Here is a 25,570-nt window from a genome sequence, read left to right as displayed (position 1 = left end):
TCTGCCTCAAGATATAACCTGTTTGAATGGCAAGCTGTGTATCGTAGCACATATTTACAATCCCAGTACTTTGCGGGCTGAGAAAAGAAGATTGTCATGAATCTGAGTCTGGTTGGGATACATACTGAGACCATGCCTCAAAAAAAAAAAAAAAAAAAAGGTGGAGATGGAGGCACTGGAGAGATGACTCGGTAATTAAGAGCACATACTGCTCTTGCAGGGGACTGGAGTCGGGTACTCAGCATCCTCATTGGGTAGCTCAAAGACACCTGTAACTTCAGCTTCAGAAAATCTCATATACCTCTGGCCTCTGCAAGCACTGGCACTGTATGTACATACCCACATGCACACATACATACATTTGATTTTAAAATAAATAGAATGTCAGTGTGGACGTAACCTAGTCTAGTAAACAGACATAACCCCTTTTACAGAGCCTGTCTGCAAAAATATAGACCAGAAGATATACCCATTTTTCTTGATTTAAAATCATTATTAAGCCAGAACAAGAACAGTAAAGGAAAGCTGATTCTCTCAAGAAATTATGGGAGCCAAGAATGGTGCTACACATGCCTTTAATACCAGTACTCAGGAGGCAGAAGCAGATGGATCTCTGTGAGTTCAAGGCCAGCCTGGTCTACAAAGTGAGTTTCATGCAGCCAGAGCTACACAGAGAAACTATCTCAAAAAAAAAAAAAAAAAAAAAAGAAGGAAAGAAAGAAAAAGAAATTATAGTGTTACTCTCATGTAGAATATTATGCTAATAGAATTTTAAAAATCAACTTAAGTGTTGATCAAGTCTTTTAGATTTTGATTTTAGTCCCTAAAATAGAGTTAGGGCTGACGGTGTGAGTCTGTTGTAGAGCGCTTGAAGACTAGCATTTGTGAGACGAATTCTGAGCCTCCTCTAGCACCACATAAATTGGCCACAATGAGCTGCAAGTGGAGGGTGGCTCAGTGAGTAAAGTGCTTGTGCAAGCTTGACCACTTGAGTTTGGATCCCCAGAACCCAAGTGGTGTGCGTGTCTATAATCTGCACTCCTATAGGAAGATGGAACCCAGAGATCAAGGACCCCTGGACATTCATAGGGCAGCTAGCATGAAGCTAGCAGATGAGAAAAAAGAAAAACCCTGTCTCAAGGTAAAAGGGTTGTCTTCTGATCTCCACAGACATAGCCCTGCACACACATGAACATGCATACGTATACAAAAAGAAAGGAACTGGCTGTAGTGGCACATGTCTATAGTCCTAGCACTCTAGGAGTAGACACAGAAAGATTAGGAGTGGAAGGTTTGAGGACAGTCTGAGTTATATGAAACCTTGCCTCAGACATATATTTAGACAATAACCCATAATTCACCAGTAGATCTACTTGCCAACGGTCAGCTCCTGAAGACTCAGAAATATCTTAATTCAAAACACCTTAGGACATTGAGGTTTTTGGGTTTTGTTTTGTTTTTGGAGGACATTCAGGTTTTAGTTATTGACTGAACATATAAAAGAGCCAGGCACTGATTTCTGAAAATGAAACAACACTGAGACAGATGTTACAGTAAAGCTATAAATAGTACACATACAGAACACACCATAGTTATTTGCCTGCATCTGCTCTAAGCATTGACCTGTTATCCATAAAGTACACAGTAATAATCATCTTTTGTCGGGAAGTGTCCTTCAGTAAGCCAGAACAGGATATTACTTTCTGTAGTTAGTGAGGACCACTTTAGTGGAGATCCTGAAATGAATCCTTGAACCACAGAAGGGTTTAAAAAAAGAAGTTCCTAAGATAAAATAAGACACTTGTGAAGAAATTACTTGGAAATTCAAAAAAAAATATGTGCATAACTCCCAAGTGTTTGTCAGTTCCGCTCCTATGACCTGAACAGTAGTAACTTAACAGTACTCCTGGCCCAGTGCTTCAGTTGAAGATGTGTGAACGGTAGCCAGTTATTTTTAAACTCAAGCTAGGATTTCTGTTGAAGGGGGAAATTATTGGATGTTGGAAGAGTAGAAGTGTGTCAACTTCAGAGAGGCTCATTCCTGCTCCCTGTGAACTGCATTGTGTGCCTCAGGGGAGCCTTGCTGGGAAGCCCTGACCACTGCTAGGCTCCTTTGTGCAGACTAGAATCAGCCCCTCTTCCCTGGGCTAATAAAGTTCCACAGGACACAGTTCCGGTAGGTAGGTCCTGTCCCCTTCCTCTGCATCCCTGACTACTCATCTTGAACCCAAGTCCCAGGTAAACCTGACTGGTCAGGGACCCTGCCTACAACACTTATATCATTTGTAGACTCCTGTGTGCAATTTTCTGTGCTTAGTAGGTTCCATGATGTAGTGAAGTTCTGTGGCAGTGAAGTCACTTCCAAGAAGGAGTGGGATGTTTGGTCATCACTCAGTGTGAGTGGTCTGGAGCTAAAGCACAATAAGATGCCATCACACAAAGCTGAATTTGCCTTGACTCATGTGAGTAAGAGCAAATTGGCAATTGTTGAGGTGTTCCATTTCACAGCCCAGGAACCTCAGCACATGCTCCTGCCAGGTAGATCACAGTTGCAGCTCTGCAGTCAACTCAGAAGACTAGAGAAAGGGCAAGAGGTACACAGGTTGTCTAAGCCCTCTCTACACAGGCTTTCCCACAGAAAAAAAAGCTGGCCATGGTAGTGCACATCTATTTGAAGCACTCAGGAAACTGAGGCAGGAGAGTTGAAAGTTTGAGGCCAGCTTTGGCTGACTCTGTCTCTAAAAAAATAAATAAAGTGCAGACAGACGAATTGAAACATTACACCTCATTTCTAGACTTTCAGCTTCCTGAACCTTGTCCCAAAAGACTTATTCCAAAAATGCTGGATGCAGATCCAAGGTTTTGCTGCTCCTTGTATGAGCCCCATCTCTCAGAACTCCACCCTACAGCCAAGATAATCCTATGAACTGACACTGAACAACAGTCCTGTTTACATGTAGTCAGTGGTTAAAAGGAGAAAATATACTAGAAAGGAATTTGTTGTCTAGCATCTAAGAGTTGGTAGGAAAGATAGAACTTCCATTAATGACATGTCCATTTCAAGCATAGAAATGAGGTGGTAAAAAGTGACATGTCAGTTGGAAATTTGTCTCTACTGTTTGAGACTACCTGTCAATATACCCACTGTTTTCAACTCCATTTGCCAGAATGCCTGCATGAGAGATTAGCATCCTGTGGTGGGTACTAATGGGAACCTATGCTAGACAGCCTGGCTGAGCCTCCTGGAACCAGGAGTTTTTCACCAGGTATATGCTGTTCACTGGCTACCAGGGTGGGTGTCAGTCTTGGTCATGCATTAAGGTCTCTTCCCCAACATCCTGGGAACAAGTACAGCCCACAGTAGACCAGTGATCTAGCTAACTAGGAATTGCACAGACTGAAGCACAGAGGTTCTGGACAACGTAGCTGCTTCAAACAGAATCTGATGCATGTGTCAGAGCCATCCATCCTGTAGTGCAAGTCCAAAGAAGCCACACAGCCATCTGCAGCTGGCATGGGGCTGCATTCTTGGCTCCCTCGGGGAAGGAAACAGACTACCAGACACCTCAGTTCAGCCCCAGGCCTTGAAACTTGGCAGTGTCTGTACACACAAAGTAAGTCCGCAGCTCTCCTTTGCCTTTGACGTTGATCAGCCCTCGGCACTCACAGGAATATCCTAGTCCCTGGAGGATGATGCATGTCTCTTCTGTAACCTGGAATGGAAAAGAGCAGTGTCTGTCTGCTGTCTGTTCCTAACAGTGATGGCCAGGGCCACACAGCCGAGTGAGAGCAGGACACCTCCTCAGGACATGTCTTTTCCCCAGGTGGACGCTTCTCAGTGGACTCTTACCTGAATTTTCCCAAGCTCTCCAGTGCTCTCCATTCGGCTGGCAACATTGACTGTGTTTCCCCAGATGTCATACTGAGGCTTGCGTGCTCCAATCACTCCAGCAATCACAGGCCCGTGGTTTATACCTTAAGATGGTTTACAGTTAGCCATTTATAATAACACTGAGGGGGCCCACAGAAAGGCTAATAGGGCAATGGGGTGCAAGTTCCCTTGGAACTGTTCTCTGTAGGTTGTGCCCCTACAGTGTGAAAGGCCCCAACTATCTCTTGTCCATACTCCTGAACTCATTAGCTCTTCTCTGGTATCTGCTAATTTCTCTTTTTAAACAGTGTAGCCCTGGCTGTCCTGAAACTAGCTCACTTTGTAGACCAGGCTGGCCTTGAACTCACAGAGCCTCTGACTCCCAAGTGCTGGGGTTAAAGGCATGCACCACCATTGCCCAGCAAATAAATGGGTTTTAAGTGCCTACCTGTAAAACTGATTATGGTTGGTTAGGCTTAATAAATCTGTTTTCTGTATTTTAAGGTCATTTATTTGCAGCCATGATATTGGCCCTACTTTTTTGTTGTTGTTTTGTTTTTTGTTTTGTTTTGATTTTCAAGACAGGGTTTCTCTGTAGCTTTGAAGCCTGTCCTGGAACTAGCTCTTGTAGACCAGGCTGACCTCAAACTCACAGAGATCCGCCCGCCTCTGCCTCCCAAGTCGTGGGATTCAGTGTATGCACCACCACTGCCCAGAGGCCCTGAATTTATAGTTACATATTATTAAATTTTTCAAAGTTAGGGGGGTTGGTGGCTGCCAAGGTGGCTTATCAGGTAAAGATGCCACCAAGTCTGGTGATCTGAGTTGAATTCCTCGAACCCACACGGTGGAAAGAGAACCAGCTCTTATAAGTTACCTCTGATCTCCACATGTGCACTGTGGTATGTCACACACTAAATAAATGTAACTTTAAATTTACTAATAAAAAGAGGTCGAAGAGGTAGCTCAGTTTGTCACACAAACATTGGGGACATGAGTTGAATCCCCAGCACCCCATGTAGAGTGTGATGACACCTGTAATCCTAGTGTTGGGGATGTGGACACAGGCAGATCTCTTGGAGTCACTGACTGGCCAGCCAACCTCACCTCATTAGCAAATCCCAGGGAGACAGTCAAGAAATAGAATAGTCAGCTGCTGAGGTTGACCTCTGGCCTCCATACATACATGTACCCACACACAAATACACATTCTTCATGAGCATATGCAAGGGAGGTCAATGTTAATGATAACACCAAAGGGTCTGCTGAAACCTCATAGCAGAGGGCCCATGACACCCTCCAATCAAGAGGGTATGCACAAAGCTAAGCTGCCCGTTTGTAAGCCTCACCAACTCGAAGGCGGAAGGAGTTGAAGGAGTGCCTGTTGATTCCGTCCAGCTTGCTCATCAGGGCCATGCTGAATTCCACCAAGACACCGATGTGCACATGCTTCCGCTCTAGGTCCTGCAGGACATGGATGGAATATCTACTCTGCAGTCTTAACTGAAGGCATGCACATCCCGTGGGGATAGGATTCCTGTTCCCACCAGGGATCTTCAGGCTGTGCCAGAAAATGCCTCTACCCCGACACACCCTTTAGTAAGGTGCTAGGACTAGGGACAGCCTGTAGTATTTACACTTACACAGGCCTGGAGTACCTGGTTCTCTTGTCCTGAGGGGACACTGAGCCCTGCTGCAGCCATGTAGGTGCTGCCAATGGTCTTGATCTTCTCCACAGCACTGAACTTGGGCTTCAGCAGCAGCTACAAAACAAAAAGAAGCCACTATAGCCTTGGTGCTGAGAAAAGGAAGCTAGGGCCCACCTTCCCCTGATGTGCAGTGCAAACACATCTCATGTATGTCGTTGTCCATCTGTGCTCGTGACTGCAGGTGAGGACACAGCTCCCATCATCTCATCCCTTCCCTTCTCTGCACTCTGATCCTTCTAAGAGCAACTACCCAGCATAATTTTCTTAAAGGCGGGTCGGTGTCTTCCACAAACCAGCCCAAACTGACTTCCTGAAATGGTTGACAGCATGGCTCAGCCTGAGTCAGAGTTGCTCTGGAAGGACCTAACCTGTTGGCACCTGTCCAGTAGAGATTTAATAAAAGTTTCCTTACTTGATTAAAGAAAATGTGTCTCTTGGTATTTAATGTATATAGTTTCCAGCCCGTCGATCTCGTGTTTTGTTTGACTACTGTTTTCTCTTACAGGACTAAGGATCGAGCCAGAGCCTCTCACATAGTTAAGCTTACATCTCCACCTTGCCTTGCCACTACACAGGTGACAGGCTGTACACCCCATGCATACTGGCCAGGTTGTACCTCGTCAAAATCAGCAATGATCTCGTTCAACAGGCGCAGGCACTCCAACCCTTCTTTGTTGACATCACACTCAGTGTAGAACACTTTGAAGTCCGGAACGGATGCAAACATGACACAGACACAGTCATAAGACTGATGGTACCAGTCCTGCAGCGGGGCAGGAGAGAAACAGCACCCTAAGACCACTAACCCAGGGGCTCAGGTGCTGGTGGGGAGTGCCAGGCCAGGCTGGTTGGCTGTGTGAGCAGTGACAGCTTGAATGCAGCTAAGGTGGTGTTATTATTATACTGAGCTGTCACTGGACCTGTTTCCTGGATCAGAAAGGCTCTGCCACATGCACCTCATGGAAGTACAGGATTCTTAGCAATACAGAACATCCAGATGACAGACGACTCAGTATGTTTGAATCTCACGATCTGTTTCCCAGGGTGGAAGTCAAGGCCAGGGAGGCATCTTACCCACAGCCCCTGATGGACATATCTCTCTGACTTGACTGCAAGTCTGCCTTTGCATCTAAGCATACCCCAGGGGTACTGCTGAGTAGCCCAGGCTTTCACTGGGTGGCTCTGCCCACAGACTCCTAGAGCACCCCACCTTCACACACCTCAGCTGCCTTGTCTCCAATGAAGTGGGCAGCCACATGCGCTGGCAGCACATTTTCTAGAAGGAGGCGGTTCACATTCTCCATTGTTTCAAACTCCTCATGTTCCTTCTTGAACTTCTTCTTCCACAGACAGTCCAAGCGGCAGTAATAGTCAATCTGCAAACCAGGGAGCCAGTGCCATACCTGTCACACCTGACACACCACCCAGGGCTGGGATCTAGGGTACTGGACCAGCCTACGTACAGTGCTGCCCACCCTGCTCAGCCCTGTGCAGAACAAGACCAGGCCTCTGCTGTGTTGGTATCTCAGACCCTGCTCTCTGCACCCACCGTCTGCTCAGCAGAAGCTGGACAAGGAGTCTACACACCTGTCTAGACAGCAAGATGAGGGTGGCATAGAACAGGACCAGGTAGAAGTTGATCATGATCTTCAAGTCTTTCTCTAAGCATCTGCTGGGGAAGGGGACAGTCACCTGAGCCCCCGGAGCAAGGGTGTAGTTCTGCATGCCCTGTGCAGCCAGCAGGAGTGGAGGTGTCCTAAAGGGGTAGGAAGTAAACAGTTGCAGGGGGGCTGAGGTGGCAGCCTGGGTGAAGGGACTTCTGGGTCACTCTAAAAGGCCCATCTGCTTGCTGAGTGAGGAGCCGCGACGGCGGCTGTAGATTGGCATAAGGACCTGGCCAGAGTAAGGCAATGTTTTTCTAGGCCCTCAATCTAAGGCCAAAACCTTGAAGGTTGCAGGGCCCTCTTCAACCCACAGGAGTGTGCACTACCCAGAAGACACCAGGCATCTATCTGTACTGACATTGGTGATCTGGCCACAGGTCAGACTTAACTGGCTCATGGCTCCCATCTCACACCGTGACAGGCCCAGAAAGAGAAGCCTGATTGCCAGGACCTCCCCAAGAGCCTATTAGTAAGCCATACACCCAGCTCGCTGCTGGAGACCTGGAGCCTGGATCATTCATGTGCCTCTGGAAAGCAGAAATCCATTTGTCCACAGTATGGTTCATTGGTACCATGGACAAATGCACAATGCTCTGGCCAAGCACTAGGTTGAAACAAACCAACTTACAGTAGTGGCCTACAGAGACACCAGCAAGTAGGGACCCACCTATGTGTACTGTTGGTTTCGGTGCTGTTGCCTGGGATGTGCCAGCATGGGGAGAGGTTGAAGAGCAGCAGGTAAGCCACCAAAGCCACTGTCAGCAGCATGGCCTTCAGTTCCAGGCTTATCCGCAGGAAGACGGAGCACGAAATGAAGCCCAGGATGCAGCTGCAGGTGTAGTACTGCAGGTGGGGACAATATCCTGTGTCAGTCACCAGGAGGCATGCCTGGAAGAGTCTGCTGCCAGCTCCGTCCTGCTGAGGAGCTCCATGGCCAGGCGTCTGTACCATCTTTGGCCCACTGCTTCCCTTTTCAGCAGATCAGCAAGGGCACTGCATAGCACTGGTGTGAAGGTCAGCCCTAGTCTTCCCACTTCTCATGACCCCTACTCTTGACTTGGGCCTCTCCAGGTTTATGTCAGCTGTCCTGGAGTTAGGTCAGCCCTTTATTCCTTTAAGGCTTTAAGGCTTCAATTAACCAGAGAATCTGACTGCACAGGGAGAGTGACCCAAAGACACCCTCTAGTGCAACTGATGCTGGCCTGCAGTCCCTGCCCACCCCGAGCCTTAGCGCAAGAAGCAATGACCCAGTGTTGTGTTTCCCTGGCATTGGGGCAGGCAGGAAACAGCCTTGGCTGCCTGGACCTGGCCTTCTCCACTTACACTGGGAGACACTAGATTTCTTCTTCCTCTCCAAGGCCTTAAGATTCAGACCTTCAAACCATGAGCTGTACTCTGGCCATAGTGGTCCAGCAGCACAAGAGGACTGGCCAGGGGCTGGGTGGTGCTGGGAGTCAGGATGAGCATACTCACCGGGAGGAGCTCACACAGGGTCCCAACTCTAGTTCTTGCAGCCAACAGACTTGTCTCGTTGCCTCCAGGCTGCTGTGGGCCTGGGTTAAGCATCAGTGGCTGAGGGGAGACAGGTTGCCATTAGAGTAGATCCACGGATGAAGAGCTGCCAGGCCCAAGGCGGGTGACAACTGTAGGAACCAAAGGTGCCCTGATGCTGGGTGCTAGGCTCTCAGCTGAGCCCAGCAAGTGGCTGTGTCCACAGCACCCACCAGGTATGAAGTACCTGGGGTGGGGAGAGCTACAGAACAGAACGTGTTGACAACAGTAGCCCAGGGGAAGCATGAGAAAAGGCTAGGATTGGCCCCCAAGAGCCCCCTTCTCCTGGACTCAGAGAAAGGCATGAGAGTGCACTCCCAAAACTGAGCCTCCAGTGTAGGAACAGTGTGGAAGAGACTGCTGTTCTAAAGGAAAGAGCTAGCATAAGGCAGGGCTGTGAGTTCTTACAGGCTGCTTGGAAACTACCCACATGGGACTTGGACCAGAGGGCAAGTCTTATCCCTTACTGAGGAAAGAGTAAAAAGGAGTGTGGGAAGGAAGAGTCGGCAGTCAGCACATATCTGTAGTGTTTCTGGGTGCCTCAAGTCCTCCCTTGAAGGGGTGAAGAGCCCTAAGCCTGCACTGGGGACCCCACAGAGCACTGCAGAGCTATGGAGGGGTCACACCAGATAGAACTGTTCAGGCAACAAGAGTGGGATTCTAGAATCTGGGTTCCCCAGGTCTAAGATGGTTCCTTTCCTGATGTGGGATTACCCTCTGTATGCTGTGAATATGTTTTATTACCATTGGTTAATAAAGAAGCTACTTTGGGCCTATGGCAGAGCAGAATAGAGCAAGGCAGGAATTCCAAGCAGAGACAGAGGAGAAAAGAAGGTGGAGTCAGGGAGATAGCACGTAGCTGCCAAAGGAGACAGACTCTGGAACCTTACCTGGTAAGCCACAGCCTCATGGCAATACACAGAATAGAAATGGTTTAATTTAGCTAGCTAGGAGTATGCCTAAGCTATTGGCCAAGCAGTGCTGTAATTAATATAGTTTCTTTGTATTATTCAGGTCTGAGCAATCAGGAAATGAATGAGCAGCCTCCACCTACACTTTCCCCTGTCCTGACCCCATAACTTACCATATTGATGATAGCAACAGTCAGTAGGCTGCCAACAGTCAGTACAACCAGGGACAGCCTGAGCAGGGGCTGCGTCTCCACACTCTCTGAGATGGCCTGGAGTGTACCTCGGGCTGGAAAGCACCTCTGTGGAGAGGGACAAGTCATGCAAACAGCAGCTGGGACGAAGGACAGCCCTACTCAGGAGGATGGATGGTACTAACCAGCCTGGGAGGCTAAGGACTTGGGAGCAGTCTGCAGGGACTCAGTTCTCCTGGAGGTAAGATGGATACCCAACCATTGCCCAACTACTGGTGAGGGAGAGGCCACAGGGATGAGAAGGAGCGAACTCGATTCAGGGATCCACTCACCGAGAACTCAGTAGCGAAGCAGAGACTTAGCACCAGCCCCAGCAGGCAGGCCACAAGTCCAAAGGACACGCCCAGAGTGGCCATCCTGGAAAGGAGGGAAAACGTGAGTCCAGGTCCCCTCCACCAGTCCGTTCTCCAGTTCATAGTCAACCTGTCCCTCCTGCAGCCAGCAAAGGAGACCTTGAAGGATGACTACAAATGTCCCACAAACAATAATCATAAAGATCAAGGTTGTCATCAGGTCCCCTGAGCACATGGTGAGCCTCTGGAACCGTGTCTGCCATGAAAACATGAAAGCATCTGTATGGGGGCTAGAGAGATGGCTCAGGGGTTAGGAGCAATTGTTGCTCTTGCAAAAGGATACAGGTTCAATTCCCAGCACCCACTTGGTGGTTCCCCGCCACCTATAGCTCCAGTCCAGGGGCTCAGACACCTTCCTCTCACAGCCTCGGGCACCAAGCACATGTGGTATAAATGCATATACATAGGCAAAACTCACAAAAATACAATTTTAAAAAAATTTTATTTGGTTTTTTTGAGACAGGGTTTCTCTGTGTAGCCCTGGCTGTCCTGGAACTCACTCCGTAGACCAGGCTAGCCTTGAACTCACAGAGATCTGCCTGTTTCTGCCTCTGGAGTTCTGTGATTAAAGGCATGCACCACCACTTTCTGGCTTTAGTTTGGTTTTGATACAGGGTTTTACAGCTCTGGCTGACCTGAAACTTACTATATAGACCAGTCTGTTCTCAAACTTGTAGCGATCCTCATGTCTCTGCCACTAAGTGCTGTGGAACCACAGGCCTAGGTCACTATACCTGGTTGCTATTTAGCCTTTGTGTGTGTGTGTGTGTGTGTGTGTGTGTGTGTGTGTGTGTGTGAATATAGACAGACGCCTACACGTCATAACATGCATGTGGAGGTTAGAGACTAAGTCTGGAGTCAGTTCTTTTAACCACATGGACGGCGGGGATCAAACTCGAGCTGTCGGGCTTGGTGGCAGGTGCCTTTACCCGCTGAGTCATCTCACTATCCCTGTGAGTCTGTCAAACACATCCAAAATCACAATGCCAGTCATGCTTTCCTCTAACTGCCTTCTGGAAGCTATCTGTGGCTAAGCTTTGGCGCTCCTGGCCCCTCGTCCCTGTCCGCACCAGCAGGACCCCAGAACATGACGTAGGAATTTCAGGGTTCTTGGGTTCAGGCTGGATGCCACAATCTCTGTAAATCTCACCTACCCCCGTGAAGAGGAGGAATGACAGGGCCCACTGTCTCCAGAGGCTAGACCACACAGATAACAGGACTTAGCAGCAGATGGGAGTCTGGGTCAGTTTCACTCCCAGTCACAAGGAGGGGTCAGTAACTCCAGCTCTGGGCTAGAACCCCTGCTCCAGTCAGGGAGGACCCAGAGCTTCAGCTGGTCCCTTCCAGTTAGCCACGAAGCACCCTGTCAGTTTCTGCTGGGTCTTGCCAAGGTCACCAGCCCTCTGGCTGGACCCCAGTGGGCTTGCTCATCCTCCCCGCCACAGACTGACCTGGGCATCACGAGAAGATGGACAAGCAGGATGCAGACAAAGACAAGGCTGGCACAGGCGAAGTCATAGCGAGCACGGGGGATGGGCACCAGGCGGTACTGGGTGGGGGAGAGGTGGCATGAACCGTGAGAGACGGCTATCAGCAAAGTCCCCTTAAATGGCCATTCCAAGTTCATAACCTAAACTAAAATGTGTGGCGCCACCCCGGGAGCTCGAGGTAGTGCTACTCCACACAGCCATTCGCCTGCCAACACTCTATGGTTCCTCTCTGCATGGGCAATACTTACCACCCTGCAAGGCTTTTGTTTTCATTTCTCGGGCCAGTAGGCCTGACCTCACCCCTCACAAAAGAGTATTATCTGGGTCCGAGCCCCTGGACAAACAGGTAGAGATCCCTGTGTCTACTCTGTGACCACATCATGGTAGAGGAGCAACCAAGACTAGGGCCGTGTGACCCACAGCCAAGGGAAGCCCCCTCCGCTTTCTTCCCAGTAACTTTACTCAGAGATCCCCAGGGAGAAGATTCCTCCCCTCATTATTGGGCATCAGGCCATGGAGGTCAGGACCCTCCTTGGATAGCCACATCCTAAAGCTAAGGACAACCAGCTTCAACACCTGTGAGCTGCAGGCTCCTGTCTAAACTGGATCTGGTACCTGCCTGGCTGCTTGGGGGAAAGATGGAGTCGATCCTCATATGGACCCAAGACCTGCAGGGAGCCATGAGTTGCTCTAGACCAATAGAGTCATGAGGGCATAAAGTGTGTCATGGCAATCAGGCAGGAGGTCCCACAGGTATGCAACCAGGAGACTGGATTTGGGACAGCATCCTCCTGAAAATCTTAAGTGCTCACTTGCCCCAAACCTTGGGGACAAATCTCTAGGGTGGTGTCAGATAAAGGGGGGAGGCCTACAGGAATAGCCACAAATGAGACTGCACAGAACCCCACCTCCCAGCAGGCAGTTCAGAGCGCCCCATGGGTCTCCCCACCCTGTGCGATTTGCTGGACCCAGCAGCTCACACCCCACCCACCAGGTTCTGTGGTAACTGCCCGAATCTCACCTCCCGCTCGAAGCCCTTCTCCAGGAAGATGGGACCAAAGGTGTGGAAGTCATCAGACTTGGAACAACAGGGCCTGGGGGAACAGCAGCTCAGTGTCCACAGAGCAGGACAGGGCCACACTCTTGGCAACAGCCCCAGGGCAAGGGAAGAAGCTACAGGCTATAGCCAGGGCTATGTCTAGCAGAGGGACCAGCCCTGCGTGGGAGGGAAGAGGTGGGTGGGTAGAGATCACAGGCCTCACCTGGTGGAGCTGAGCCCCTCGATGGCCGAGAGCATCTCGTCATCACAGTCGTCATCCAAGCGCCCCTTGGGGGAGGCACTCCTAGAATTAGAGCCCCAGCTACGTCACTCCAGGGGCCCACCTGGCCAGAGGCTAGGCTATGGATGTTGGATTTGCCAGTAGGATTACTGGTATCTGGTGGGGTCCCTGAGTTCATAAAAGGGGTTAAGGGAAAGGCCAGCAGCCCCAGCAAGAAGCAGAGGACACATCCCTAACCCCTAGACCACGGCCACCTCGGCTAGGGCTAAGATCAGCACAGAAGCCAGAGAACACACAGCAACCCGCTGCCCCTGCCCTAGGGGAGCACACAGCAGGCATTCTACCCCAGTCTCAAAGAGCCTGGGACCTGGGGGGTCCTGTGCCCAGAGAAGACAAATCCTGGCAAACCCACAGAGGCTGGGAGGAGCTGCCCGAGATAGAGACCGGTCGGGGCACCTGCCTGCAGGAGAAGCCTGGCACAGCACTGGCAGTAAGCAGTGTGCAGGAGGGCAGTGCACCTACCTGGCAAGGGCACGGTGTCGGCGCAGTGAAGTGGCCTGAAAGGGGCGAGGAGAAGGTGAACACTCCCTGAACACTGACTCTCTTCCCCCATGGGTCTGGCTTTCTTTCCTCAGACTGGAAAAGGATCAGGAGATTCTAGGATATTCTAGGCCCTTCTGGAGCCCTCTTTAAATACTTCCTCCTGTCCAGAAGGGAGGTTTGGCAGAGACTACCCACAATGCAGCTAGAGAAGGGTGGGACAGAGCCTTTTGCTCCCTGTCCCTTCTCAGTGGGCTCCTGACCCAGCAACCAGATGGGAGGGGACCTACCTTTGACCTCCGTCCATTGGAAATGGGGGTCTCGCTGCTGCTCACACTCTCCCGGTGGTTGAGGTGTGCAAAAGGTCGCGCTGCACCCCAGGACTCGAGATAGCGGGTCACACGCACTGAAGCCCGCATCTTCAGGGTTGCATCCCCCTTGGGCTTGGGGAGGTGATGGCTGGGTGGGGGTGGCTGCTGGCTCTGCAAACACACAGACATGACCTGTCCTGCCTGTTTCCCCTCTCGTGAGCATGCCTGGAGCACTGGCTGGTCTGCTAAAGGGGAAAGTATTAAGTTTCTGAGCCTCTTCTTGAAGCATGGGGTGCCCTGGGGACCAGCTGAAGCCCCAAGTCAGGAAGAGGCTGATGGCCACACAGCTCACGCTCAGCCACCCTCGAGGAAGAGTAAGTGGGAGCCCTGACCCGCCCACCCATATGTGGTTCACACATGCTCCTTCCGGTGAGAGCAACGAGAGGAAGATGTGTGCTGGCCTGAACCCAGAGACACAGCTACTAAAAGCGCCAGCCCACTCCACATCCAGTCGCGAGCTCAGCACCAGGCCCATCTGCCACACACTTGCTGGGCCCAGCACCATCCTGGGGCCTCAGTGGTTTAGCCAGGCCCTGAGGGAGGGTCCAGCTCTGCCTCCTGTCCCAGTGCCACTGAGCCCAAAGGCCCCCTTAACACATGCCTGGGCCTTCGCCAGTCAGAGTGGCCAGGTATGGCTGGAAGCAAGACAGGAAAAGAAAGCCCCAAGACCATCAGACAAGCACAGGCTACCTTGTGTCTGCTGAGGCTCTTCCCTCCCTCGCCCCTCACATCTCAGACACTCCCTCCAGAGCCCTTCTCCTCAGACTTGCCGACACCAACAGGCTGCAGCCTTCCTACAGCCCGACCTGGCCAAAGCACAGTGACAAATTTACTGGAAACTTCCAGAGTCTCTGGGCATAGAAACCTCTTGAAACCCTCTGAGGCTCCTCTCCTGCTGGCTGCCCTGGTCATGTGCTGGCTGGAGACAAGAACGAAGAGGAATTCCTACTGGCCCCTCTCAACTGCCAGCCATGTGAATAAACGGATGAACGTGCTGGAGAGACGGATCAGGCAGAGCGACAGTCCCACACTGCCAGTGGCACACACACACATGCACATGCACACACACACACACGCTGCTGCTTCTCTGGAGCCTGGCCGGAGTCTGGCCAGCATCCTGCAATTGTGCCGGCTCAGGCTGGCAGCCCTCGGGGTGGGTTTTGGAACCAGGCCTGCAGATGTCTTTGAGGCTGGGGCTTCATCCACTTCAAAGCCACTAAGTGCCTGCTCAGAGCAGAGCTGGGCCATCTGCGGGCTGGAGGGTCAGTGGTCTTGGACAGCATGAACGACAATAAACAAGGAAAAGGATAAATAAACAAGACCACATGGCGACAGTAAGGCCAGGAGCAGGCATTTTCCCGTATGTGGGGGGCTGCCCCGTGGACAAAGAGTAGCCAAGACAGGCAACGGAAATTAAGTGGGTTTTCAGGCTGCCCCCAGGCATAGCCAAGGGCGAGAACCAAGAGCAGGAAGAAGCTCCTGCCACCACCATTCTGGAGCAAACACCACGGATGATTCAGGAGGTTAATCCACAGACAACAAAGGGCAACAGACTGCCAGTTTGGAGCAGTCAGCTGACAAACTCAGCAGCCTCTCCAGTTGGGCCACCAGGGCAAGTCGGGCTCCAGGAGAGGAGGCATCTTGAGCCACCTGAGAGTCCCAGTCTGACAAGCTCCAGGAGCAAGCTGCCGGGCCATTCCCTGCTTCCCTGAGTCTCCGCAGGGGTGAAGAGGCCTTCCTCCAATTAGCTTCGTGGGCCTGCACTAACACAGCGCTCTGTGCCCACAGTCCTTGCTCCCCTCCTTACAGAAACACAAACAGGTTGTTCCTTGGTGTCCTAGAATGTGCCCGGTTCAAGGAAGTGCTCTCCTACTTTGAGATAGTCTCTGCCACCTCACCACAACCTTGAGGGTCAGTTGCTAGTAGTTGGGACCTTGTTCCCAGGCTGCCCAGTCCCCCATCCACCCCCAAGCTGTTGTACCCGAGGGTCTATCACCAGGTAGGTCCGGATGTTCATCTCTTTCAGATAGGGGTCTCGCTGCTGCCCGTTCCCATCCTCCACCTCGTACGCCTTGTCCAGGTGGTTCAGTGTGGCCTCTGTGATGTGCACCCGGCTGGGGAGACGCAAAGTCAGATAAAGCAGCATGGCCCAGGCACCCACTTAGGGGTGCACAGCAGAGGGGGCAGGCACCGTCCCCTGTCTCCACACCTGGCCCCGCCCTGATCAGCCTGCCCTGCTGAAACTCACCCGGGGACTCCAGCCGCCTCCATCCTGTTGGCCAGGGACACGTCATGGGACCACACATCATACTGCCACTTGCGGAGCCCGATGACCCCACATAGCACATTGCCGGAGTGGATTCCCACCCGCATGCTGATGTCCACTCCTGTGGCCTCACGCACCTGCCTGGAGCAGAGCAGGGTGTCACCTACAGCAGTACAGGAACACGCTGGAGGTCTTGGGTATGGCAGCGCGCCAAGGAGGGGGGCAGAGGTTCCTCTTCGGAGAGGACAAGAACTCCATCCTTGGGAGTGTGTAAGCTCACACCCGGCTCATGAGTGTGTAGGAAAAGAAAGGGACTTAGGAAGCCATTTATGCTGATGTACCATCTTCTGTTCCAGGTACCCCCTGCCGGGTAGCCCTGGTTGGTTCTGATAAGGCTGCCAGGGTGTAAAGGATGCTAAGCCCTACCCAGCACCCAGTATAGACAAGGACTATGGGGGCTCCTCTACTCCACCTGCAGGAAATGAGAGCCCTATTCAGCACAAGAAGCCCCCAGGGTGGAGCCTTCCAGGACGTGGCACCACCCCTATTTCCCAAGCATGAGCAGAGCCCTATGCCCCTCAGGTAAGCTGGTGGTTAGGAGCCCAGGGGCCACCAGCACCTGTGCCCACCACTAGAGCTGTAGATGGGCTGGAGCTACCAAGGCTAAGCCAGCAGGAGCAAAAGCCGCCTCTCCACAATGCAGAATGGGGACGCGCTAGGTCCCATGGCAGGCATTCTGGGAGTCCTGCTGTGTCCCATGGCAGGCATCTTGGGTGTCTGCACTGTGGACTATTCCTACCATTTGGGGAAAGTTCTGGAGGTATGGCAAAGTGGTATCAAAGAGGAGAGAGTACCTCCTCTGCTGCCTAGACAGGCCACCTCTACCACTTCATGAATCTTCCTGCACACCCCTGAGTGTCTCACCAACAGACCAGTGCCAGCAGAAGGACCCAGAAGATCCAGGCCTACCTGCTGATGGAGAGTAAGCCCTCTGGCACCAGAGGCTTCCCAGAGGATCCGAAAGCTGATGGCGTCTGAGAGCGGACCTCGCCTCTGGAAGGCCTTCCTGCTTTCTGTCCTGAGCTCCTCCTACAATCTCAGTCCTTGGAAGGGTGGAACCCAGCTGCCCAAGCTCAGCTTTTTATTCATTTTGGTTTGTTTTGTTTTTTGAGACAAGGTCTCTCTATGTAGTCTTGGAACTTGCTATGTAGACCAGACTGGCCTCAGACTCACAGAGATCCGCCTGCCTCAGCCTCCTCAGTGCTGGGATTAAAGGTGTGCACCACCATGCCTGGCCTAACTCAGCTTTTTAGATGCTTCTGGAACTTGAAGCCACAGTTTCAAGGGAGGCCAAGAGAATCCAGGCAAGCCTCACACCCCACCCGCCTCGGTTTGGAGTTTGGCAGGGGGACATGCTCCTGGGCCCTGGCCCACCTGCACCTACTTAATGGCCTCACATATGTCCAGACCCATCTTCACGCAGTTGCGGGCATGGGTGGGCAGCGACACAGGCAGGCCCGACACGCAGTAGTAGCAGTCACCCAGGATCTTGATCCGCATGCACTCGTTGGCCTGCAGGGTAAGCAAGCAAGGGGCATGCTCAGGGCAGGCCTGGGCCAGCTGGACTCCTCCCTGCCGTGAACGGCCTTCAGGGCTGCTGCAGAGTCTGGCAAGAGGACCTGGAGAGACCCAACCGGGAACCTAGATAAAAGCAAGGCTTAGTAGGGACCATGCAGGAGGGACTGTCTTTCTTATTTGCCTATGTAATGTTTGAGCACCTACTGTATACCTGGCCAGGTACTAGGACACAACAGTAGGCTGCAGATACAAACCTTGCAGCTGCAGAATGATCATGCAAGCAGAAGGCTGGGACTAAATCAATGCGACTGGGAGATCTACCTAGGAGAAGGAGGAAGGGCCCAGGAGACCAGAGCCATCACAGCCCTAGAAGAAGAGCATTTGGGGGACTGGAGAGATGGTACAGTGGTTAAAAGCACTGACTGCTCTGAGGACCTGGGTTCAATTCCCAGCACCCACACGGCAGCTCACAGCTGTCTGTAGTTCCAATTCCAGGGGGTCCCACCCTCACACAGATACACATATAGGCAAAACACCAAGGCACATAAAATAAAAATAAATTATTTTTTTAAAAAGAAAGAAAACCCATCCCTGTTTGGTACGCCAGGCTTCTCAGTGCCAGAAGAACAAATCCCACTCTGCCTAGGCCACTACATCCTTGTCTATCTCCCTGGTACTCTGCTCGACACACACTGAGCTGCCTTCACGACCTGGAGACAGGGTTTTGTGTCTGCTCCAGGCCTTGTTCCCCTGCCCCACAGGCTTCCCTTCCCTCCCTAGGTCTGAGTCAGTGTCTTTGTCGGCTCCCTCCCCGCCACTGGCCTCAAACTCACAGAGATCAGCCAGCTCTGCCTCCCAAATGTTGGGATTAAAGGCATGCGCCATCATACTAGGCCAAGGGTTCCTTTGGAAGGCTTCTCAAGGTTTCATTTTGTCTTGTTTTTCAAGGCAGGGTTTCTCTGTGTAATAGCCCTAGCTGTCCAGGCACTCGCTCTGTAGACCAGGCTGGCCTCAAACTCACAGAGATCCGCCTGCCTCTGTTGGAATTAAAGGTGTGTACCACCACTGCTGGCTTCAAGCTTTCTTATATGCACACTTCACCTGGGACTCTGTCAAGCCGAGTCTCTGAGTGAGGCTGGATATTCTGGCTGTTCCCAGACCCCCACAAGGTAAGGCAAGGCTGCTAGACTAAAAGCCATTTGCAGATTGCAAGTCTAAGCCGCCATCTGCTCTGGACCCATAAACACTCTGGGCACGCACTCAGCCTTGTTCTACATCTGCTGAGGCGGAGGTACCCTGGCACCCCACTCCTACCCAGACACTAGCCCTCAGCCCCAGCCTCCCATCCACTCCCAGCTCATGCAGCACGTAATGTCCTGTGACCGCAGCGGCAGGCTGACAGCATGCCCAGGCTCACCTTGGCAATCTGGTCGAATTTCCCAAACAGCTCATTAAGCACCACCACCAGCTCCTTGGGGGAGCAGTCACTGGCCAGCCGCGTGAAGCCCACGATGTCTGCATACAGGATGCTAGTCCGGGTGGACAGAGCTTGTATCAGATCCCCGGGAGGCGGCTCTGCCTCTGCCCCCATCAGCCCCAAAGGCCAGAAGAGATGCTCCTGGCCATCTTGACCCATCCTTAGCTCCAAAGGCCTCTCACTACAACAGGACAGAACAAACTACCTACACTCAGATCCCAGCACCCTCCCCTCTCTCTGCACCTGCACCCAAAGAGTCAAGAGACCTCAACTCCGGGAATACAACTCCCCCTCTTTCCAATTCTCTCCAGGCCCTGAAAGAATCACAGGTGAGCAAGCTGAGGTCCAGGGAGGTAGGTGGCAAAGCCCTCAGGTCTTGCTGTGTTCCATGTCCTGTGAGACCCCAGGCAATAGATGTAGCCCTGACTTGTACTAAAAGATGTCTGCTGGGACATAACGCTGGCCCTCAGACAGAGACCCAGGTAGAGTTCAAAGTGGCCACAGTACACTCCACAAGAGATCCAGTACCTATATAATCAGTATGGCCAGGTAAGGATGGGGGTACCTGGTCACCAAGCTCAGGGGTGTCACCTCCTTTAGGGAGAATCATCAGAAATGCCCTTCTCTCCCCCACTCAACTGTCCAGTAAATTCATGTGAACTGCTCTGATTTTGGGGGGACACTGGGTCTTCTTCCTCTAATACCACCCTAGCCCTTTAAGAGCCTTGATCTGATTCTCCCCATGAAGAAACAAGGAGAGGGGTTGGGGGATTCAGCTCAGCGGTAGAGTGCTTGTCTAGCAAGCACAGGGCCCTGGGTTCTGTTCTCAGCTCCAGAAGAAGGAAGAGGAGGAGGAGGAGGAGCAGGAGGAGGAAGAAGAGGAGGAGGAGGAGGAAGAAGAAGAAGAAGAAGAAGAAGAAGAAAGAAAGAAAGAAAAAAGAAAGGAAGGAAGGAAATAAAAGAAAAAAGAGAGGGAGGGAGGGAGGGAGGGAGGAAGGAAGGAAGGAAGGAAGGAAGGAAGGAAGGAAGGAAGGAAGGAAGGAAGGAAAGAGATGGGAATGAAAGGAAGCAAGGAAGGAAGAAAGAAAGAAAGAAAGAAAGAAAGAAAGAAAGAAAGGAAACAGAGAAACCGAGGCCCAAGGAAGTGGCTGACCGCCAATCCCTGTGTGGACTGAGGCTCCCAACAGAGCGCTATTTGCCCAGGGAAAGGGGAGTGGTGGCCGGATTCTCAAAGGACACCATGCCCCGGCGCATTTCCCGAGCTCCGCCCACCTGACATTCTGGTGCCGCTTGACATAGAGGCTGTGAAAATTGTTGTCAGGCGTGTGGCGGCGGTCACCACCCTCTTTGAGGCGCTCAATGATGGCCAGCTTCATGCCCATGGATATATGAGCTGGCAGCACCGAAAGCAGCAGGTTCTCCTGGGCACAGAAAGGCAGACCAATGGGAGGACAGCGGAGGCAGGCAGAACATCCCCAGGTTAGCCACTGCACCTCATTTCTTCCCACAGACTCTGCCCACGATGTCATTGTTTCCTGACGGGTTATATGTACACAGGATCGCCCTGATAGAGCACCTGCCCTCCCTGTCACCAAAGCTCCGAGAACTGAGATCCTCAAGGGACCAGTCACATGGGCCACGTGTGCAGGACAAGGTGGGGTTCACAGCAGTCGGGGAAGAAGGGAAGAGGGGACGTAGGTCCCTACCTGCTGGCGCTTCTCCACACGCAGCTTCCGGCGGATCTGGATACACTTGACGGTGTAGATGAAGAGGTCCCGGGAAGCATCCTGCAGCTGGTGCTTGTGAAAGGCCCCCGTGAAGTTCCCACCGAGGAGGATAATGGCGTTGGCCAGAAGCTGAGGGCAGCCAAGGGCAAGCAAGGCTCAGCATGATCCAGCTAGCGCACTTGGTGACAATTGTGCCCCATTGCCTGACCCAAATATTCTTCAAGTTGTTGTTTTTTCCTGGGTTCGGCAGAGAACTGTCCAGGTGGCAGTTGATTCCCCAGTGAGTTGCTATGACCACAGGATCAGAACTTGGGCCTTCTTTGCCCCACCAGACAACATGCTCTATTCGTTATCCCTGGACAGTAGCAGTCCAGGGATGTCAAGTACTTCCAAGGAGATGCTGGCTACCTCACTGAGCTCTGAACCCAGCCACAGAAGGTACAGAACCCAGCTGGCTGCCCAGAGCTCTGACCTCTCCCCCAGAAGTGGCATTTAGGCCAGTCAGAAGGAAGACACATCCCTGCACCCCAATGATGTGAACTGGGGGCACACTTACTCAACATAGTCAACATACCAAGACCGGGGTGTTAAGAACCTAGGTCAGGGTCCTGGGGAGAGACACTCAGGGCAGGACCCTGAGCACAGCTAGGGCCTGAGTCTAGAATATTCTCGACCAGCAGTTAAGGCAAACAAGATGGGGCCCTGCCTGCCACCACAGGTCTGCAAACACAGCCCCCAAGCTCAACCTCCACCAGGCCAGAGCCGGCCCCCACCCAGCCTCTGTCGCCCTCCCTCACCTGCAGTCCCAGCTGTGCGCCAGACATGGACGTCTTGGAGGTTCCGGTCACAGCTCCAAACACCAGGAGGTGGGAGACAGTGGAGACCATCCCCACTGTGATGGCTGCCCGCGTGCTGAGGGGCAGCAAGGCATACACCACAAAGACGATGAACAGGAAGAAAGGCACCTGGGGACAGTGCACCCCGAGAGTCAACATGGCTCAGGACCACGTAGGAGGAGAGGTCCTCAGTCTCTCGGCACCTGGGACATCCCAACCCTGGGATCTCTCATCTCTCCCCTACATGTTGAGGCAGAGGAACAGACACACAGCAGGACAGGAAGACCTAAGGTGCCTTGCTCATCGCCTGAATACTGAGTTTCTGTGTCATTGAGCTCAGCTGTTGGTCTAATAACCACTGGAAGGCTGGGATGGAGCAGAGTCACTTATTGGCTCCCCCTTCAGCCCTGCCTGCCTATGGTTTCATGAGCCTGAGCCCATCCAATCACAGCCTGAGTCTACCCAAGTACAACCTGAGCTCGCCCAATCACAGCCTGAGCCCACACAATTTCAGTCTGAGTCCGTCCAATCACAGCCTGAGCCCACACAATCACGGTCTGAGTTCACCCAATCACAGTCTGAGCCCGCCCAATATCGGTCTGAGCTCGTTCAATCACAGAAATAGCACAGGCTGTGCTCAGAGGATGCCACTTGAAGGCAACTGTGACTGACCAGGCCAGGCTGGTGCAACTCAGCCAAGGTCTCCAGCTGTCACGTGGGACGGCTGTCCTACTGAGTGAACAGCCATCTCAGCCTCGAGCTGGGGACAGGCTGCTCAGGAACAAAGTAACCCAAAGGACAGCAGGTCCAAAGGGGCCAAGCTACTGGAGCAAGGACTAGTCCTACTCGGTTCTTCCTGGCACTTGAACCCATTGGTACTTTTTTGCCTTCCTGAGTTGCAATTTGGTCATCTTTAATCAAACAAGTTCTATCCAAAATGCCAGATCTCAAAAGGGGCACTCTGAGAAGAGACTCAGTCACCTTGGGGCCATCTTAAACCCAATGTCCTAGCCTGCAGGGAGACCATAAACCCCAAAGCCACAAGCGGGCAGAAGCTGCCGCTGATTGCCTGTTCCAGCTACTTGCACCCGAGCCCAGTGACGTCGACTCCCACCGTTACCTGCTCCCACGCACAGGCTTCGTTCTTCCAGGAGTCCCACACAAGCACGGAGCCGAGCAGCATGAGGCAGAGCCAGGTGAGCAGAGCCAAGGCCTGCAGCCACCGTCGCACCAGGCACTCAACATAGACCAGCACGTAGAGAGCCACAAACAGCGTCAGCAGGAAGAACGCAGTGCCCAGGAGAGCCCTGTGCCTGGGGGGATCCTGGGTAGAGCAAACAGGCAGAGTACCTTGACTTTCTCCAGTGGAGCGCACGTTCCTCCAGAAATCTACCCACAATCACTTAAGCCCCTTCCACACAGCAGTGCTGGGCTCCCCTGACACTGGTCTCCCCATAACCTGAGGCCTGCGTGCAATCCCATTCACGTAATCCCAGCCATTGCAGCAGCTAGAGCACCCCTACTCTGCCCTAAGAGACCACTGCTCCCCTGTGGGGGACAGGTGCAACCACAGGAGCCAGAACAGGGTTTTCCTCAGGTAAAGCCTCACTTAAGTCTGGGAGGAGAGGAATTTGTGCCTGATTAAAGAACTGGTTTTTTTTGGGGGGGGGGGACGACACAAAAAGCAGGCACCCCTCACAGAGATGGCACTGGAGGAGAGGTGTAGGTGGGGATAAGGATCCAGATGACAGATGGACCCAGAAGATCCTGGGTCCCCCCCCCCCCCCCCCCCCCCCCCCGCCACAGACCCTAAACGTCATGAGGGCAGATGTACCAGCCGCCTCTGGGCAATGACAGGAAAGGGGTGTATGTGTAGTTGCTGCAAGGTCCAGCTGTGCCCTTTCCACTCCACCAGGGCACTGGCTGCCGACACACAGCTGCCTGTAGCCTCTGATATCACTTCAGGAACTTCTGACTGCATTTACAACAATCAATAAGAAAATGAAGAAAAACCAAAACCAGGTTCTCGGTCATATGCCGAGTGACCAACAACGGCACACAGCTGGTGGCTGCAGCAGAGCAAGGGCACAGGTCAGGAGAGATGCCATCTGCCCTGACAGTGGCAAAGAGTCCATGCCAGCATTTAAGAGGCTATGAATTCAAGGCCAGCCTGGGCTACACAATGAGGCCCTGTCTTTAAAAAATAAAAATAAAGAAAAATAAAATGGCAAGGAGGAGGAAGAAGAGGAAAAGAAGGAGAAGGGGAAGTGAGGGAAGGAGAAGGAAGTCGAGGTAAAGGAAAAAAATTCCAAGATCGTAACCAGATTCAGAAAGGAACACAGGGATTGATTGGTGATGTCTGCCGTGGTCGGATAAGGGAAGGAAGTAACATACAAGCCTTGACTCAGATCTTTTAACAGATTGACTTTCATGGTGAAAAAAAAAAAAGCTGAGGGTGATTTCATACAATTAATATAATAACTAAAATCAACCAGACTTCAAGATCAAATTCAAATTGACTGGTTTTTCATCCACCTAGCAGTTCACGAAAGAAGAAAACGAAGCTTCAGACAGGAACCATCGTGCCAAAGCTTTCCCATCAGAGCAGGAAGGCCAGAGTGCCCTAGCTGGGGGTCCTTACCTCATGACTGAAGGTGATGCTGATGAGCGCAATGCAGACGGCCACAGCCACCAGGAGGAGCAAGAGCAGCAATGGCCCATGCTGGCTGGTGAGGCGGTACTTCTCATAGAGCTTTGCCTGGTTGGGGCCCTCATCACCCTCATTTAGGAAGTAACGCCCCTTGGCTGGCATCTTCTTCCCCAGTGGCCTAGTCCAGCAGCCTGCTTAGGAGCCCCACGGCCTGAGATACATCTGTCTACTGACACTCTTGAATGTGGCCCAGGCCTCTGACCTCTCTGAGGCTAGCAGTCAGGACTGGGCAGAGGCACCCAGAGCCTGTGGCTCCATGGGCACATAGCACCAGCTCCAGCCACTGAGTCTTGGTCACTGGCGTCTTCAGGGTGTCTGGGATGGGCTGACAGGACCTTCCGGGTCCTCAGATCTGTGGAGACAAAGCAGATCAAAAACACTTGATGCCCACGGAACAAATTAGGGAAGAGCAGACATGAGGGGAGGTGGAGCCATTTTCGTACAGTACCTGGGCATGTGTGAATTCAGAGTCATTAGAAATGGAATTATGGAAGCCAGGTGTAGCGGTACTAAGGAGGCTGAGGTAGGAGGGTTGTAAGTTTGAGGACATCCCATGCTATATAACAAGACCCTGTCTAAGGAAACTCCCAGCCCTGTTACACTAATCACTCATTAAGGGCACATGGGCACATAACTTCTGGGCACTGCAGTGGATGGCACAGAGCCACAGTACCTAAATCACCCTGGAGACCAGCACGGCACACGGGCCCTCAAAGCCCGACTAAGCCACTTCCTGTTTGGTGAATGACTCCCCAGTATCATCTGAACGATGGAGGCTGGGCCACATACATTTCTTTTTCTAGGTGGCTCCCTAGTGATCTCCACACAGCTTGTAGCTCAGCCTTCCTTGGTTCCCCGGGCTTCAGTAGAGTCACTGGCCATATCAGGTGAGATGATGCGCTCTGTCCCCAGGGTCCCAGTGTGAGATGATGTGAATGACACACTCTCTGGATGCCTGGGGCTCCGTCTGTGTCTTCAGGTCTAT

At 52.2% G+C, this 25,570-nt stretch overlaps 1 protein-coding gene across 5 annotated transcripts in view; it reads right to left on the bottom strand.

Moving 5' to 3' along the window:
- Positions 1–558: 558 nt before the first annotated feature.
- Adcy7 (adenylate cyclase 7) overlaps positions 559–25,570 on the bottom strand; it is a 59,745-nt gene continuing 34,733 nt past the window's right edge. For all 5 annotated transcript variants that reach the window (XM_048428562.3, XM_048428558.3, XM_048428556.3 and 2 more), the window contains exons 2-26: positions 24,517–24,937; positions 22,996–23,199; positions 21,837–22,004; positions 21,019–21,168; positions 20,585–20,733; positions 19,253–19,364; positions 17,702–17,829; positions 16,240–16,398; positions 15,973–16,105; positions 13,911–14,102; positions 13,603–13,637; positions 13,063–13,143; positions 12,822–12,894; positions 11,762–11,859; positions 10,230–10,314; positions 9,880–10,005; positions 8,718–8,816; positions 7,912–8,087; positions 7,168–7,336; positions 6,801–6,956; positions 6,197–6,343; positions 5,530–5,634; positions 5,221–5,335; positions 3,851–3,975; positions 559–3,713 (exon numbers count right to left, since the gene is read on the bottom strand). In XM_048428562.3, the coding sequence (XP_048284519.1) occupies positions 3,567–3,713; positions 3,851–3,975; positions 5,221–5,335; positions 5,530–5,634; positions 6,197–6,343; positions 6,801–6,956; positions 7,168–7,336; positions 7,912–8,087; positions 8,718–8,816; positions 9,880–10,005; positions 10,230–10,314; positions 11,762–11,859; positions 12,822–12,894; positions 13,063–13,143; positions 13,603–13,637; positions 13,911–14,102; positions 15,973–16,105; positions 16,240–16,398; positions 17,702–17,829; positions 19,253–19,364; positions 20,585–20,733; positions 21,019–21,168; positions 21,837–22,004; positions 22,996–23,199; positions 24,517–24,687 (3,303 nt within the window). In that variant the 5' untranslated portion in view covers positions 24,688–24,937 and the 3' untranslated portion in view covers positions 559–3,566. The remainder of the gene's footprint in view (positions 3,714–3,850; positions 3,976–5,220; positions 5,336–5,529; positions 5,635–6,196; positions 6,344–6,800; positions 6,957–7,167; positions 7,337–7,911; positions 8,088–8,717; positions 8,817–9,879; positions 10,006–10,229; positions 10,315–11,761; positions 11,860–12,821; positions 12,895–13,062; positions 13,144–13,602; positions 13,638–13,910; positions 14,103–15,972; positions 16,106–16,239; positions 16,399–17,701; positions 17,830–19,252; positions 19,365–20,584; positions 20,734–21,018; positions 21,169–21,836; positions 22,005–22,995; positions 23,200–24,516; positions 24,938–25,570) is intronic.

The sequence above is a fragment of the Myodes glareolus genome, chromosome 22 (assembly GCF_982192425.1).
Source record: "Myodes glareolus chromosome 22, mMyoGla1.1, whole genome shotgun sequence".
NCBI lineage: Eukaryota > Metazoa > Chordata > Mammalia > Rodentia > Cricetidae > Myodes > Myodes glareolus.
This window is presented reverse-complemented; position numbering and strand designations above follow the sequence as displayed.